General features: G+C 35.7%; 1 protein-coding gene across 1 annotated transcript; it reads left to right on the forward strand.

The window, feature by feature from the left end:
• The first annotated feature begins 909 nt into the window (after positions 1–909).
• Positions 910–5,427, forward strand: LOC133799394 (disease resistance protein RPM1-like). The gene is made up of 3 exons (XM_062237414.1): positions 910–3,700; positions 3,912–3,961; positions 4,719–5,427. The coding sequence occupies exon 1, from the start codon at positions 910–912 to the stop codon at positions 3,694–3,696; it is 2,787 nt and encodes a 928-aa protein (XP_062093398.1). The 3' UTR covers positions 3,697–3,700; positions 3,912–3,961; positions 4,719–5,427.
• Positions 5,428–16,300: the final 10,873 nt, after the last annotated feature.

The raw sequence follows: 16,300 nt of genomic DNA on the forward strand, positions 1-16,300 counted from the left end.
TACCTCGTTGCACTCCTATTTTCCTTCTAGTTTCTCACCCGAAATGACACATTTGAACTGGGCAAGTCATGAATTGAACATGTTAAAAACTTGGCAGAGCACAAATGCTAGCATTGAGAACCACTGTACTGTAATGTATTGGTGCACAGCAGACTGAGTTGATGAGAGTTGATACATTTATTCAACCAACAAAGTAAATATTTCAAGTAAGAGTAAAAAGTAATGAGACAAAGTAAAAGTAAAAATAGTAAGAAAGCAAAATCAGAAAAACCTTGCTGTGTTTTGTTCTCCATAATCAACTTGCTTCAACTTGCCATCCTTTCAAACAATACAACAATTCTGTAACCCTGAAATCTAAAAGCTCTATTTTGTATGATAGCTTAACTTATACGTAAAGGACATGACCCAATTTACAGTTGTCTTACACAATAATACACACCATTAATTAATTCCTCCATTTATTTTAATATATAATGTTGTGATGCGTTACCTAAACCCAATGATGTTATATTATATATATATATAAATATAATGTTGTGATACGTTAAACCCAATGATCTTATAATATAAATATATAAATATAATGTTGTGATACGTTACCTAAACCCAATGATCTTATAATATATATACATAAATATAATGTTGTGATAAATATATATATATATATATAAATATAATGTTGTTATACGTTACCTAAACCCAATGATCTTATAATATATATATATATATATATATATATTATCTCATACAAACCACTGGACAATGAAAAAAACAAGAAGAACCAACGTCGTCTCTCGTAGAGTCAAAAGTTTCGTTTGTTTATGCCTATAGAAAGATCAGAGAACAGGCAAGGAGATTGAGGTTCCAAAGTAAAAAGCAAAACGACCGATTAATAGATCGAAACTAGTCATGTCAGAGAGTGTGGTGAGATTTCTACTGCAGAAGTTTTCGTCCTTGTTGGAAGATGAGGTGAAGCTCTTGAGCGGGGTCCGAGATGAAGTTGTTTTCGTGAAAAATGAGTTGGATCGCATAAGAGCCTTCTTGCGATCTGCTGATGCTAAGGAAGATCAAGATGAAGAAATCAAAGTGTGGGTTAAGCAAGTTAGAGAGGTCGCTTACGATGCAGAAGACATCATCGATGATTTCTTGTATAGATTTGAGCATACCAAGCGACATGGATTCTATGGTTATTTGTCTAAGATGGCTCGCGGAATCAAGAACTTGAAAGCTCGCCGTCGAATTGCCTCCCTATTGCAGAGAATCAAACGCAGAGTTACTGATATTTCTGAGGGGCGCCAGAGATATGATTACAAACTGAGTAGTACGGAGATCGGCTCGAGTTCGGGAACTAAACCTTGCTACTATTCTGAGATTAGAAGCGACGCACGGTTGCTGGAAGAAGCTCAACTAGTGGGCATTGAACCAAAGAAGCAAGCTCTTTTGAGTTTTCTTGTAAAGGATACCTCTCAACTACAAGCAGCTGCAGTGCATGGAATGGGAGGGCTGGGCAAAACCGCTCTGGTGAGTAAAGTTTATAATCATTCACGAGTAAAGAATCATTTTCATCAAATCCAAGCTTGGGTCACTGTTTCACAATCATTCAAGCTACATGAAGTTCTGAGACAAATTATCCAGCAATTTTTCAAAGCTATGAAGCTGCCACTTCCTGATGAAGTTGAGAAGTCCACAGACCCCCACTTCCTAAAGACAACCATTGTTCATTTTCTTAGTGACAAAAGATATTTGGTTGTATTGGATGACATATGGGATGTGGATGCATGGGAAGCAATGAAAATTGCATTTCGGAACAACAACAATGGTAGCCGAGTAATGATCACAACTCGTATTGCAGATGTGGCCTCTTCCTCTACCAAAGATGTTGGAGGTGAGATCATAACCTTAGATCCTTTATCTTCTGAAGATTCTTGGACTCTATTTTGTGCTAAAGCCTTTCAAGGTAAGGCATGTCCTTCTCATTTGAAGGAAATTTCAAGAGAAATCCTAAGAAGATGTGAGGGATTGCCTCTTGCCATTGTTGCAATAGGAAGTATGTTGGCCACAAAAGACACCAGCAGGGTAGATGAATGGGAGATTGTTGATCGTTCTTTGCGGGTTGAATTACAAGGCAATACAAGACTGAAAAGCATGCAAGCCATCCTTTCACTTAGTTTCAATGATTTGCCTTACCACTTGAAGCATTGCTTCATGTATCTAAGTTTATTCCCTGAGGATTACTCGATTAAACGCCATGTTCTGATTCGATTGTGGATTGCTGAAGGTTTCATAGAAGAAATTGAAGGAAGAACATTAGAAGAAGTGGCAAATGGTTGTTTCAACGAACTTCTTAACAGAAGCTTGGTCCAAGTGAATAAAAGATATAGTGATAGAAGAATCAGAAGTTGTCGAGTGCACGATATTTTAAGGGAAACTATGCTTCTAAAATCGAAAGATCAAGGCTTTGCAGCAATAACTAATAAAGAGAGCAGTAAAAGACTTCCAGAAAGAGTTCGACGACTGTCTGTGCATGAAGGAACAAATATAGATGCATCTGGGGACAAACAACTATCTCAACTGCGCTCTTTGCTCTTATTCACCGAAGAAAAAGATGTCTGGAATAATTTCATGTTTTCTTTTTCTGACCAGGGGTCAAGACTTGTCAAGGTGTTGGGTTGTAGATTTGCACCTACGACTACATTTCCAGAGAGTATCACAAAGCTATACCATTTGCGATACCTATGTTTAAGAGATACATCTGTAAGTTCAGTTCCACCCTCTATTGCGAATCTTCGACACCTTGAAACGTTGGACCTCAAAAATACTCTTGTACGAGAGCTGCCTAGTGAGATTTTACGATTACAGTTTTTGCGACATTTAATAGTTTATGACTATAAACATTGTTCAATGACGCCAGGTTTTAAGGCTTTAAAAGGAATGGAATCCCTTTCATCTTTGAGAAAACTCTGTAATGTTGAGGCAAAACAGGGTGAAACTGAGCCAATGGTATCCGTAGGAAGGCTAACACAATTGACGAAGTTAGGCATCCTACAGCTTGGAGTTGAGCATGGAGATGCACTATTCTCTTCAATTCATGAATTAAAGCTCCTTCGTTCATTAAGGTTGGCTTCAAGAACAGAGGATGAAGCCCTTAGTTTCCAATTTAAATCCTTCTCATCTCTTCGATTGCTCCAGAGATTATATATAACAGGTCCTGTGGAGAAGTCACTAGAAGGACTACAAAACCTTACAAACTTGTCTAGATTACGTTTGGTTGGTAGTAGGTTGCAGGTAGATCCGCTAGAGTCATTACAAGATTTGCCCAATCTAGTATTACTCTGCTTTTATAAAGGAGCTTATGATGGGGAGTCACTATGTTTTAAAGCTGGGAGTTTCTTAATGCTCAGATATCTCCGTATTTCAGAATTGGAGAACTTAAGAAGGGTGACAGTGGAAGACAAAGCATTGTCTCATCTCGGACGTATGGTTTTGAACGATTGCAAATTACTGAAGGAAATACCATCAGGAATTGAACGCCTAAGAAACCTCCAACAACTTCAATTGGTAAATATGGCTGCAGAATTGACAACAACTGTATATCGTGGAAGTCAACATGATAACTACTCAAAAGTAATGCACATTCCACATGTTTTCATCGGGCGGTGGAGTCTTAAAAGCGGAGCTGTTGGTGATTGGCTTTAGAGATGTAAGTTTCATTCTTCTTCTTCTAAAAACTAATGAGTTTTTTTATTTATTTATCTATTTATTTTATTCTCTGGTTTGTAAATTATATGTTGAAAAATTCAACCTTTTAAATTAAATATCACCTCCTATAACATAGATATTCTTGAATTTGAGCTAAAAGAGACATTGAGCTGATCAAAATAAATAATTGAGACTATTTTAATTTTACATAGGTATTAAAGATGTGAGTTCGTAATGAGAAGTGGACAAGGATCAAAACAGAGTAAGTTGACTTTTACCTCTCCATAATTGATGAATGTTTAATTCAATGATACTTACTAAATGTTTTTGAAGAAGTTAGGTTTGATATCTGTATAAATATCAGGGTTAGGCTGACAACGCATATATACTTATATTTATATATATATATACACACACAGACAATTTAGTTCTACTTTCTATTAGTCAATTGTATTATACATCGTTAGTTGAATGACGCATTTTACTGTATAATTTGATGTGAAAAAAGTCGAAGGTGAATTTCTTCATAGACCAAAATATGATATAATTTCTTGGTTGGTTTCATTATATTTTGGCTGTTATCTTGTTTTTCAAGGACTTTCCAATTCTATTGTGCTAAGAACAAAGATGACATTCTATTTGACAAAACTAGTTATCTTTTTATTTGATTAATTGGATTCATGTTCTTTTGAGCCTTTGTAGCTCTTGTTCTCAACTTAGTATGAATATTCTTTCATCATTTTCTGTTCATCGTGTGGTGTCATTGTGTTGGCTACTAGTGCCTCTTTCTAAGACTAAAGAAGTATCAATTTTCATAATATTAGTGTCAATTATAAATTCATTCTTTTTTTTTAAATAAAAAAGTAAATGGAGATATTACCAACAAAAATATAGTTTCAGTTTCAAAAGTTGTACTTATGTTCCAAATCTAACTTTTATTGTCTGATTCTCATAATTTGTTACAGTATAGTGAGGCAACTTCCAAGATAATTCCCATAAATTGCTTGTGTGCCATCCAGCAACCTCTGTTGGGGCATAATCAAGTTGTTGATTGAGCTTATAATGATTGGGAGGCATAAGTCTTTTGATGATGATGATGATGATAAAGGAATTGATTAAGAGTTTGACATGTTGTTGAGGGAAGTTCTGTGTTTGGGGTCGATTTTGAGATATCCAAATTTGTCTTTCTTGAGACTCACCTTACAGGATGTGCTCAAAGTTGTTTAGAATGGTGTTGAGGAGTACAAGAAGGAAGTGGATAAGATTGGAAGACACTTTTGGTATCTGAAGTTTCAAGAGATTCTGTAATGTCAAATATCATGTGTAGACATTTGTTGTAATAAACTCTTTTGAGTTCTGATATTCCTTGAGTTTTATGCTTTGGTTTAGTTTTTAAAGTTACTTGACACTACCCAGATGGATTTTTTAGTTGTTTCATTCTAATTGGTTCAATATAGACTACTGAGCTTTTTGTTTTGTTTTATTTTCTGTTCTGCTTTTTCTTTCTTACCATTTGTTCTAGATTCAGAGAACATATAACATTCTCATGACACAACATAGAATTTTCAGATTTCTTTATATTTGTTTGCTGCTTTCTCAGAAATGGCTCTCTGTTTGTGCTATCTAATTTAGATATTGCTAAGTCAAATTTACTAACAATGACATGCTATGCAAAATGTCTTTGGATTTGGATTGCATAGAATGCTCACATATTAAAGTCATAGCTGAGATCTCAGCTTCAAGACCAGACCTTTTGGATTGATTAGCCAGAGAGAAATGAGCTCTCAGATTTTACAAAAGCATTGATTTAGTTATTATAATTGGATTAGATGAAATTGGAACTTTAAAGTGTAGTGAGAGTATACACATTAATCTATCTTTGTTACATGAAGTTAGTTCTAAACTGATATCAGTAACATACCAGGATAGCCTTATCATAACAGAAATACCTAATTTAATTTTTGACTACCTTATCTTACCACCATTGATATATAAAACTCCGAGCTTTTAAGATCTTATTTGCAAACGACTCTCCCTCTCTCTTTCTCCCTGCTTTCTTCTTCTTGCACTCTTCCACTTACATTATAAACTTGTTATCATAATCTCTCTCTCTGCCATTCTCTTTAATACCAAACTTAACCACCATCAAATGTGAATGGTAATGATGATCAGTCTCTATTTTCTGATATCATCATACACAAAACAAGATAATTCAAGAAGTTTTCAGTGAACGAGCGGATGAATTACATACTAAATACTTTTGTTCAGATTCTGAAGATGGAAATGGCAGCCATTACCAATCTCAAGATTTTTCCGAAGCTGAAGAGCAACAAGCGAATCGGATCGATGAGTTAGTGCTTTGGAATCCAATTAAGTTGGAATGGTAATATTAGGACATTTGATAGAATAAACTCTTTCTTTTGTTTAGTTTTGTTATGCTTTAATTTCCATGTCATGATGATTTGTAACGTTGGCTCTAGGAGATTCTGTTCATTGTTTTTTTTTCTTTGTGGTTTCTGTGTTATGATAACAATTTACCATAACACATTAATATTATTTAAACATTTTAATAAACTCATTGATATAGTACAAAAGCCATTTGTGGATTCATTCCATTTATTCAAACATTTTAACAACTCATTTATGCAAGTTTAAACATTTTGAGTTATGGTCAACACGACACACATTTTGTATATTTTTCAAGCAGAAAGTTTTTCCACTGCTTGGATCTGATTAAGCTAAAAGGAGATTAAGCCCTTTAGGGGGTTAGAAGTGCAGTCACTAATTCTGGAATTGTTACTGATCCAAGGTGGAGATTTGTTAGTTATTTGGCTCAGTCAACATTCTTTTATAACAACCTTCTAATTTTTTATAATTCTGATTTGACAGTTAGTCTTGTAATAGTCGGTTGTTACTACTATATATAGCCTTTATTGTACCTTTTTTAGAATAACAGAAACACTGAGATAATACTTGTAATTTGAGAGATTCTGTACTTGAGAGAGAGTAGTGAGATCTGTACTCAAAGAAAGTTGGAGTTTATAAAAGTGACTGCCCGTGGATGTAGGTTAGAGTTGTCTTGGCTCTAATTCGAACCACGTAAAAGACTGTTTGCATTGTGTTTTTCAGTTCTGTTTTACTGATTTGTTTGCGAGTTCTTGTTACTTGATACTTGCATTTTAGTTGTGAATCTTGAAGGCTTGGTTTCTGTGGTGTACTTGTTTCTTGCCTTGAAAAACTTAAGTTTTAGCCTATCTTTCCAGTTTTACAATATTCATCTAGATTTTATCTTGATTTATGCTTGAACATTAACAACACAATCATAAGAGTTGACACACGAAATTACAAACTTCGTCTGCACTACTGAAAACTCATTCCAGCCGACTAGTACTTGGGTTCCCTGAACCAGGGTAATAACTCTCACTATATTCAGAAGTGATTTTACATTAACCAGTTCAAGAATCAATATGTAAAACTATACAATCTATCTCAAAATACAGTGAAGCTTTTTACCCTAAACAACCAAATCCTTTGGTTATAGATGCAAGATCCCCTTGCATCAATGTTGAACTCCCTTCAACAATATCTCATATCAGAAAACCTTCGGATCTATAGCATCAAGACCCAGCTGAACTCCTTCAGCAATCACGGCTTGATTCCAGAGCTTGCACAGAAACCTTCAACCATCTTCAATGGAGTTTCTTGCCAAAATCTGCAAAAATCAATAGAAGAAAAAGAAGAGAAAATACAAAGCACACTATGCAATCCTCCGATCATAGAAAGTTGGTTATAACTAATTAACCAGCCAATATATATACTTAGCTGCAATTAGGTATAAACCAAAAAACAAACAACAGCTGTTAATCACTAACAACCTTGCTGTACACACAAGCTGACGTGGACACTTACTAAAAAACGAACAAACTCCAGACATAACATAAGACCATTCTAGATGCGACTGGACCTAATTTGTCATACTGAAAATATTGGTCCTTACATGCCTTAACACTTATGATGGGCAGTCACTATGTTTTAAAGCTGGGGGTTTCACAATGCTCAAAGAACTCTATATTGTAACAGTGGAAAACTTAAGAAGGGTGACAATGGAAGACAAAGCATTGTCTCATCTCTATTTTTTGTGGTTGGACAAGTGCAAATTACTGAAGGAAATACCATCAGGAATTGAACGCCTAAGAAACCTCCAACAACTTTATTCTTATAATTTGTTACAGAATAGTGAGGCATAGGGAGTTTGTTGATTGAGCTTATAACAATTGGGAGGCACAAACCTTTTGATGCTGAGGAGGAAGAAGAAATTGTACAAGAGTTTGACATGTTCTTGAAGGAAGATCTGTCTTTGGAGTGATCTTGAGTTATCCGAAACTGTCTCCCTTGAGATAAAAGCTGTTCCAAATGGTGTTGAGGAGTGCAAGAAGGAGATACTTCTGTTTTGTTGGCAAATGTCATGTGTAGACATCTGATGTAATAAACTCTTTTCAGTTCTGATATTATTCCTTTGATTTTGTTACTTTATGAAAGTTGACTTTGACTACACCCAGATGAGTCTTTTAGTTGTTTCATTCTAATTAATTCAAAATGGACTACTAAGTTTCTTGTATCCTTTTCTGTTCTGCTTTTGACCTTACTATTCTCAGCATCAATTCTAGTTTGAGTGGCACATATAATGATACAAGGGCCACCATCAAAATGTTCTGTCATATCCAAAACTTTAGAATCCTTCCATGCACAGTTTACTTCAAGGCTTCCAGTTCAGCTTTTTCATTGCTGGCTATCATCGTGTCTTGGACTTTGCCTCAAGTCGTTCAAAGATGTTTCAAGTGAATAGGATTTTCATTTTTTCTCAAATTCTTCCTCAAGCTCTCTAAAATTCACTTGCCCTGCAAAATATTTATGCACTTTTAAGCAAATTAAACTACATGAACCAGTAGCATATATTACAGTCAACAGCTCATTCACTTCAGCAACACATAACGAATAACACCAGCTGAAGCTAATTTCTGTAGCTTATTATAGAGCTTAATCATTTTAAATTGAACTAAAGCATAGAGATTTTTTCTGCCATCTTGTGCATGGAAAGATGTTTGCTTTGTCTAATTTCGTTTTATATATATATATAAGCTGCTATGGTATGAAGTATGAACAACCAAACTAACTTGTACTTTGTATGAAGAGCATATTATTTCCAAACATGTTGATACACAATTATATACTCCTGCTTTTTTTTTAATTGAGAATTATATACTCCTGTTAATAGTATCTTTAGTAGATGAATAATTGACTTCTGACAAAACCAAGAAAATCAAACATTTCAAGGCAGTAAAAGTCATGGTGAATAAACAAATTAAGATAAAATTTTGCATCATAAACTTATCCTATTTTTCTTCTAGTTTCTCACCCGAAATGACACATTTGAACTGGGCAAGTCATGAATTGGATTTTGTAAGGTAAAATATTCTAATTAATGTTTTTGTAACCAAACAGAAGCTTTGTCATATTTTACTTAAACAAAGTTAACCTTGCTTGGCATAACAGAATTACCTAACTTAACTACCTTCTCTTACAATATATATTTCTCATAGCTTTATAAACGTTTCTTTCTCTCTCTCTCTCTCTCTCTTTCTCTCTCTGCTTTCTTCTCTTGTTTATACACACCTATATGCAGATTTGCCTACAGAAAACATTATTGGAGAACATAAATTAAAGCAATAATCTCCATGTATAGACAGAACCAAATAAGTAGTGACTTTGGATCAAAGAGTAAGATCAAGAAACTTTTCTAACATGATTGAATCACCAACCAACCATCACTATAATAAAGTGATCTTAATTTATAATAAAGCTATACAGCTTACATGTACATATATGGCACTTGCTTAATTTTCTTTCTCTAGTTAAATGCATTATATCTTCAAATATAATACTCCAACTCCACTAGGACGAGAATATTTTTATTTATAAAATGGAGTTGGTAATGGTCATGCAATTTACAGTTGACTTACACAATAATACACACTATTAATTACTTCCTCCATTTATTTTAATATATATAATGTTGTGATGCGTTACCTGAACCCAATGATGTTATATTATATATATATATATATATCATCTCATACAAACCACTGGACAATGAAAAAAAAAAAGAAGCACCAACGTCATCTCTCGTAGACTCAAAAGTCTTCGTTTGTTTATGCCTATAGAAAGATCAGAGAACAGGCTGTTGAGTAAAATTTAGAGTACACAACTCTAAACTTACTAATATTGGACCCAAACAAGTAAACAAATTACTTGTATTATACCACAATAAAAGACACTACAACACTTTCCAAAGACCACTCACAATTTGAAGAGAAATAAACACTCATTAGGAAGCTCATAACTTACACTCAAAACACCACACTAAGAATACAAAGACTTATTTTTTTTTTGAGGGATGCATAACCCAAATGCAAGGGAGGGTATTTATAGTCCTCACCATGCAATCTACACCATACAAATATTAAATTGAGAAATAATCCTAGGCATACATTATTACCACATTCTACACACTTCTCCTAAAAAATCTACTTTCTACATCCTTCTACAATTTTCTCTTAAAAATATCTTTCTTCCACATTTGTTGAGAAGCTTCCATTGTCTTGGCTTTAGATAAAATGGATTGGGCTTTTATTTACCTTTGGGCTTGGACATTTGGACTTTTTGGGCTGACATTGATTCTTAACACTCCCCCTCAATGTCAGCTCTTATTCTTTGTACTATGTGAAGCTGTTGACGAAACTTTTTGAGCTTGCCTGTACTTAGACTTTTTGTGAACAAATCTGCAACTTGATCATCCGTCTTGATTTGTTTCATCTCAATTTCTTCTTGCAGAACCTTTTCTCTGATAAAGTAATAGTGCACTTCAACATGCTTAGTTCTTGCATGAAAGACTGGATTCTCCGCCAAACGAATTGCCGACTGATTGTCACAGTACATCGAAACTGCATAATCTACTAGTTGATGTAGATTATTCATCAGTTGTATCAACCATGTACTTTCTTGAGCTGCCATTGCTGCTGCTCGATACTCAGCTTCAGTGGTTGACAATGATACCGTTGGCTGTCTCTTGCTACACCAAGAAATTGTTCCGAAGCCAAGCTTAAACACATACCCAGTTGTTGATCTCCTGGTGTCATGATCTCCTGCATAGTCAGCATCACAGTAACCAACTAACTTGCAGTCTTCACCTTTCTTATACAAAAGACCATAGTGTTGCGAAATTTTAAGCTATGCAAGTGCACATAGTCGCAATTTGTAATAATATGGTAAAAACCAAGTATTGTCCTCAAGGACTGAATTCTCAATTACCAGTCAATTAATTTCTCTTTCTATTTGATCAATTAGAATTCTTGATTCTTATAGACACAGCTAAGGAAACTATAATATTCAGAAACAATAATTAAAAATTAAATAAAATAACAAATAATAGCAAAACCTTGGATTTAAACACTGAAGAAATAATTAGGATATTTAATCTCATCAACTATCCTCCCTATCATTTCCTAACGCAAAATACTAAATTCTTCTTCATTCTGCCTAATTCAATTAACAAGTTGATAAAGCATCCTATAATCATACTATGAATTATAAACTCAACCTAGGTGACAATTTCCTATATTTCTATGGTTAATTGAACCACAAAGGTAGCATTAATCTCGACAACTTAATAAACAGTTACACAATTAATATGGATACTTTCGTTCCAAATTAAAATTATGTCCAATGTAACCACAGCAAATTCAAATCTCACTTCTCAGATTTTGATTTAAAAACATATATATAATGACTATAGATGGCCAATCGATAATCAATCAATAAGAACAGGTTATATGGAATTGAAGAAGAAGAAAATTGAAATTGCATTAATTCATAATAGGGATTCAAGTGATTCAATTAAAAATCCTAAACAGAGAATTAGTTCATAATCATAATGCTAATCACAAAGACAATTAAAGATAACATCAGAAAGTAGAAGAAAAACATGTAGATTGAATACTCCAAGCCTTCCAGCCTTCAAGAATTTTCCACCAAAAATCGTATATCTTTTTTTTCTCTCTTTCCTCTTATAAAAACCTAAAAATTCAGCTTTTGAAGAGGCGGGCCGCGGCTCTATATGTACCATGCCGCGGCTCGTGTCTAAAATCTTTCACGAATACTGCCTTGCCATGCCGCGGCCCTTCTCAGCCATGCCGCGGCCCGCGTCTGCACTTTCTGGGTTGTTGCCCTTCTATGCCGCGACTCTCCTTAGCCATGCCGCGGCCCAAAGTTCTCCTTCAAAACATTGATTCTGTTTCACTAGCTAGCCGCGGCTCTACTTTGCTCATGACGCGACCCTTAAGAAATCTCTCAATTCTTCAAGATTTTATCCCAAAAATTTACCAACACCTCCAAATCATGTTGAGATCCATCCTTTCTCAAAATATGTTATAAAACTTGGTAATTTCTTCTCTTTCTTTGACATTTTCCTCCAAGTACTCAATTCTTCCTGATATTCACAAGGACAAACAAGCACAGCATAAACCCGCACTAAATGAAAGAAAAATGAGATAAAAAAACTACTTAAAACACCACCTAAACATGACAAAAACTAGACTCAACAAACTCCCCTAAACTTAACCTTTACTCGCCCTCGAGTAAAGATTGACCCTAGACTTAAAACAAACACAGCACACAAACAATTAAACCTCCGCTTTGTCCACAACACATTGTCATCATTTGCGAAATATCAATTGCGATTTTCAACCAGAATTTCAGTATAATCACTCTCACAATTAACCCAAATGCCTCAGTTGGAAATTAGAATATGATTTGTAAATAACAAAATGTGCAATTAGAATACATCATACATGTTATCTCTTTCAGCAGTCCACTCACCAAAATTCAATATGCTTGGATACTTGCCTTTCTCCACTAATGTTAACAACACATGTTTTGGAATCAACATGACTTTCAAGGTTCATGCATTTTTTTGGCTTGGGTAAAGGTAGATAAAAAGATATTTAGGCTTCATTATACCATAAGCACCTAAAATATCAATCAAACAAAACCCACATTGCGTTTAATTGCCAGCCCAAAATTCACCCATTTTTCATCGATTGAGAACTCATAATCAATACATCAACATCACTTTATTTTTTTTTTTGTTTTTTTTTGTTTTTTTTTTGAAGACAAAAATTGAAACTGATTTACAGTGATGTTGCAAGTATATATATATATATTTTTTACACTTTACACTTGTCTCAACTGAAAAATTACATTGTACATCCACTCACACCAATATGTTTTTTTTTCTTCTTTTTCTCTCTACCCAATCACAAATTGTTCCCCTAAACTTATTTCTAACCTTATGGCATAATTCACAGGACAGGGAAAAACAATTGGTACAGTTTTGGCTTAATGAAGTGGTTGAACAATCAATAAAACAAGTTAAGGCACAAATGGGCAAACTAGGGAAAATAATGATAAGGGTAAGCTTGAAAGGCCCAAACATTTAAAAAAAAATTGCCTATATCATATTCCAAAACACATGTCATCAAGGATTTCGTCTCAAAAGACAAGTAACGCAAGTTCTATCATATTCCACCATTCATTCCTCATACCCAAGTAAAACATATATAGCATAAGCTAATTGTCCCAATTTACACAACATATTCAAATTTCCAACAAAACATTAAAATCAATCCCAAGAGTAATCAACCAAGCACACGGTTATTCACACAATTACTATTTCACAAATTGATGACAAATGATATTAAAAACAAATTATCGACTTAACTGCTCAACAGTGAAAATAAAACTAAAATTAACAGAACAAAGATAAAAAAAAAATAACTGATAAGCCCCTCCCCCAAATTTAAATTTCACATTGTCCCCAATGTGACATGAAGAGTAAGGAAAGAAGACTTACCTCAAAAAGCACGCCACGTCAGTATGGCGGAGGTGGTGGTGGCGGGTTGTATGGATTGAATTGAGGCGAAGGAGTGAAGTAATTTTCGTCAGCAGAACTCATAGTCCACCTCGTGACTAAGGCATTGAACTCCTCTATATGAACCCACCCATACTCATTCTGTTGCGCCAGGAAGTCATTATAATGCTGATTTTGTGCATGATGCGATTGGATTAAATATTGATTTTGGCGAATAAGGTAATCCAATCGATCATGCGTGTGTTGCGTGTGCTCATCAATAGGCCCACCAATTGCCAAATTCGAAGGTGGGTTACTAGGGCCCGCTTCATTAGCTCCTTCCTCCTCCACTTGATCAGTGTCAGCTACATCATCAGCCCGTCGACGCTTATAATGCTGCCCAAGTGACGGCGGGGTAAGAGAGGCCGAAGGAAACGCAGTAAACAAGGTCTGATTAATTGGCCCCATGGGTTTCCGAACGAGATCGCTAGCGTAGACCGGTACATCATAAGTGTCACATAGGGTCGAGATAAAAGTACCATGGGCAACACCAGCAGTAGTATTGAATCTACTGATGTTGCGAATGCTGTAACGGTTGATTTGGCCCACATCAATTGTCATCTTGGTCATGATAGCATAAACCAACAAACAACACTCTCTATCAACAGTGGAAAGATGAGAGGTTGGCAATAAGCGTGAACTTACAAAATAAACCCACGCCTTAGCAATTGGGTGCTGCCACCGGTTCATATCTTTTGGCTTGCCATGATGATAATTAAACCGACCCCCTTCCATACTCAGTACTTCAGCCACTGCATTATAATCCGGCTCGCTAAAGTGGGCCAATTGCCAATGCTCGTCATCAAGCGCAGACAATGTAGGGAGGTGCAGCAATTGGTTAAATGAATAAACTTCAGTAGGCACCTTTTTACCTCTAATAAAGTTTTGCTTGTCTGCATCAAGATATGGGAAATTTGCGTAGAATTCAAACATTTGAGAGTAGTTGGCCATTCCAACACGGGTAGAGTCGCAGAAGAAAACCCAATTACGTCTCACTATCTTAGCCCGAATGAGATCATAGGAAGGATTATTTTCAAATGGTTCATCTTGAAACTCAAATCCCCGCTCCCTCACCACAGATTTCTCATGAATTCTTTTAAACATGTCGGCCGCTTCCTTATTGACAAATAATCGAGTATCATAATCAGCAGGAGGAGGTGGTGTTGGTTGAGTTCGGGATGAAGAGGCTTTCTTCGAAGAGGCATCTCTATGAGGATTTCTCTTAGGACCCATTGTTTTTCAATACAAAAACAAACTAAACCCCCTAATTGGTTTAAAAGAGATTGAGTATAACTTCTCCTTGGTTTCACTCCCCCAAAAATTACTAAGTTACCATAAACAAACAACCCAACCACTTACACCAGGAAAAAAAAAAAACCCCCTAGATTTCTCACAAGAAAAATATAAAACAATCCACAATGCCAAAATGTAATCTATCTTCCATTCAGAAAGCACTAGAATAGATGTGAGACACTTACTTGCATGTCACAAGGCTTCTCCTTTTTGTCTCCTTGGCTGATGAAATCCTCAAGATGGAGAAGGGGTTGTGAGAATTGAGAGAGAAAAGAGGCTTTGAGTGTTGGTAAAAAGGAAATTGTGAAAGTGAATGAGAATGAGAATGAGGGCAAAATTAGGGCTTTTTACCCCTGATTTCGCACACGGGCCGCGGCATTAGCCATACAATGCCGCGGCCCGCATCAAATTTTACTGGGAATAATGCCGCGGCATTATGATTTCCATGCCGCGACCCGCCTCTTTCTTCTGGGAAATCTGGGTTTCAATGCCGCGGCCCTCCTCTGCCATGCCGCGGCCCGCCTCATTCCTTCAAAAATCGTGGGCCTCTGGAACCAGCAATGCCGCGGCTCAATGTATCTATGCCGCGGCCCTTAAGGATTCTTCATTTTTTTCTTTTTCTTTAATTTTGTTTTTCTTCATTTTTCACGTTTTTCACGATTCTAAAAGTCCAAAAATAAACCAAATATCCATTGTTTACAATTGCAAAAGTAAAAAAATAATACATAAAAAATAGGGTGCCTCCTACAAGCGCTGTCGTTAACGTCATTTAGCCGGACGCTGAACTCCTCTTCAGAGAGGCTTCAAGAGAAGGATTGACTTTGCTTGATCAAAATGACCACCCAAGTAGGGCTTCAATCTCTGACCATTGACCTTAAAAGAATCACCTGAGTTACCCTGAACTTCCACAGAACCATATGGAAAGACCCGAACAATAGTGAATGGTCCTGACCATCTTGACTTCAATTTGCCAGGAAAAAGTCTCAATCTTGAATTAAAAAGAAGTACCTTATGCCCGGGTTGGAACTCTTTCCTGATTAAGTTCTTGTCATGCCAAGCCTTTGTTCTCTCTTTATAAATCTTGGCATTTCGATAAGCCTCATTTCTGAACTCATCAAGTTCATTCAGTTGCAACAACCTTCGTTCACTGGCTGCACTCCAATCAAAATTCAACTTTTTCATAGCCCAGAATGCCCTATGCTCCAACTCAACTGGTAAATGACACGCTTTACCAAACACCAACCTGTAAGGAGACATACCTATTGGTGTTTTGAATGCAGTTCT

This window comes from Humulus lupulus, chromosome 9 (genome assembly GCF_963169125.1).
Source record: "Humulus lupulus chromosome 9, drHumLupu1.1, whole genome shotgun sequence".
Lineage (NCBI taxonomy): Eukaryota > Viridiplantae > Streptophyta > Magnoliopsida > Rosales > Cannabaceae > Humulus > Humulus lupulus.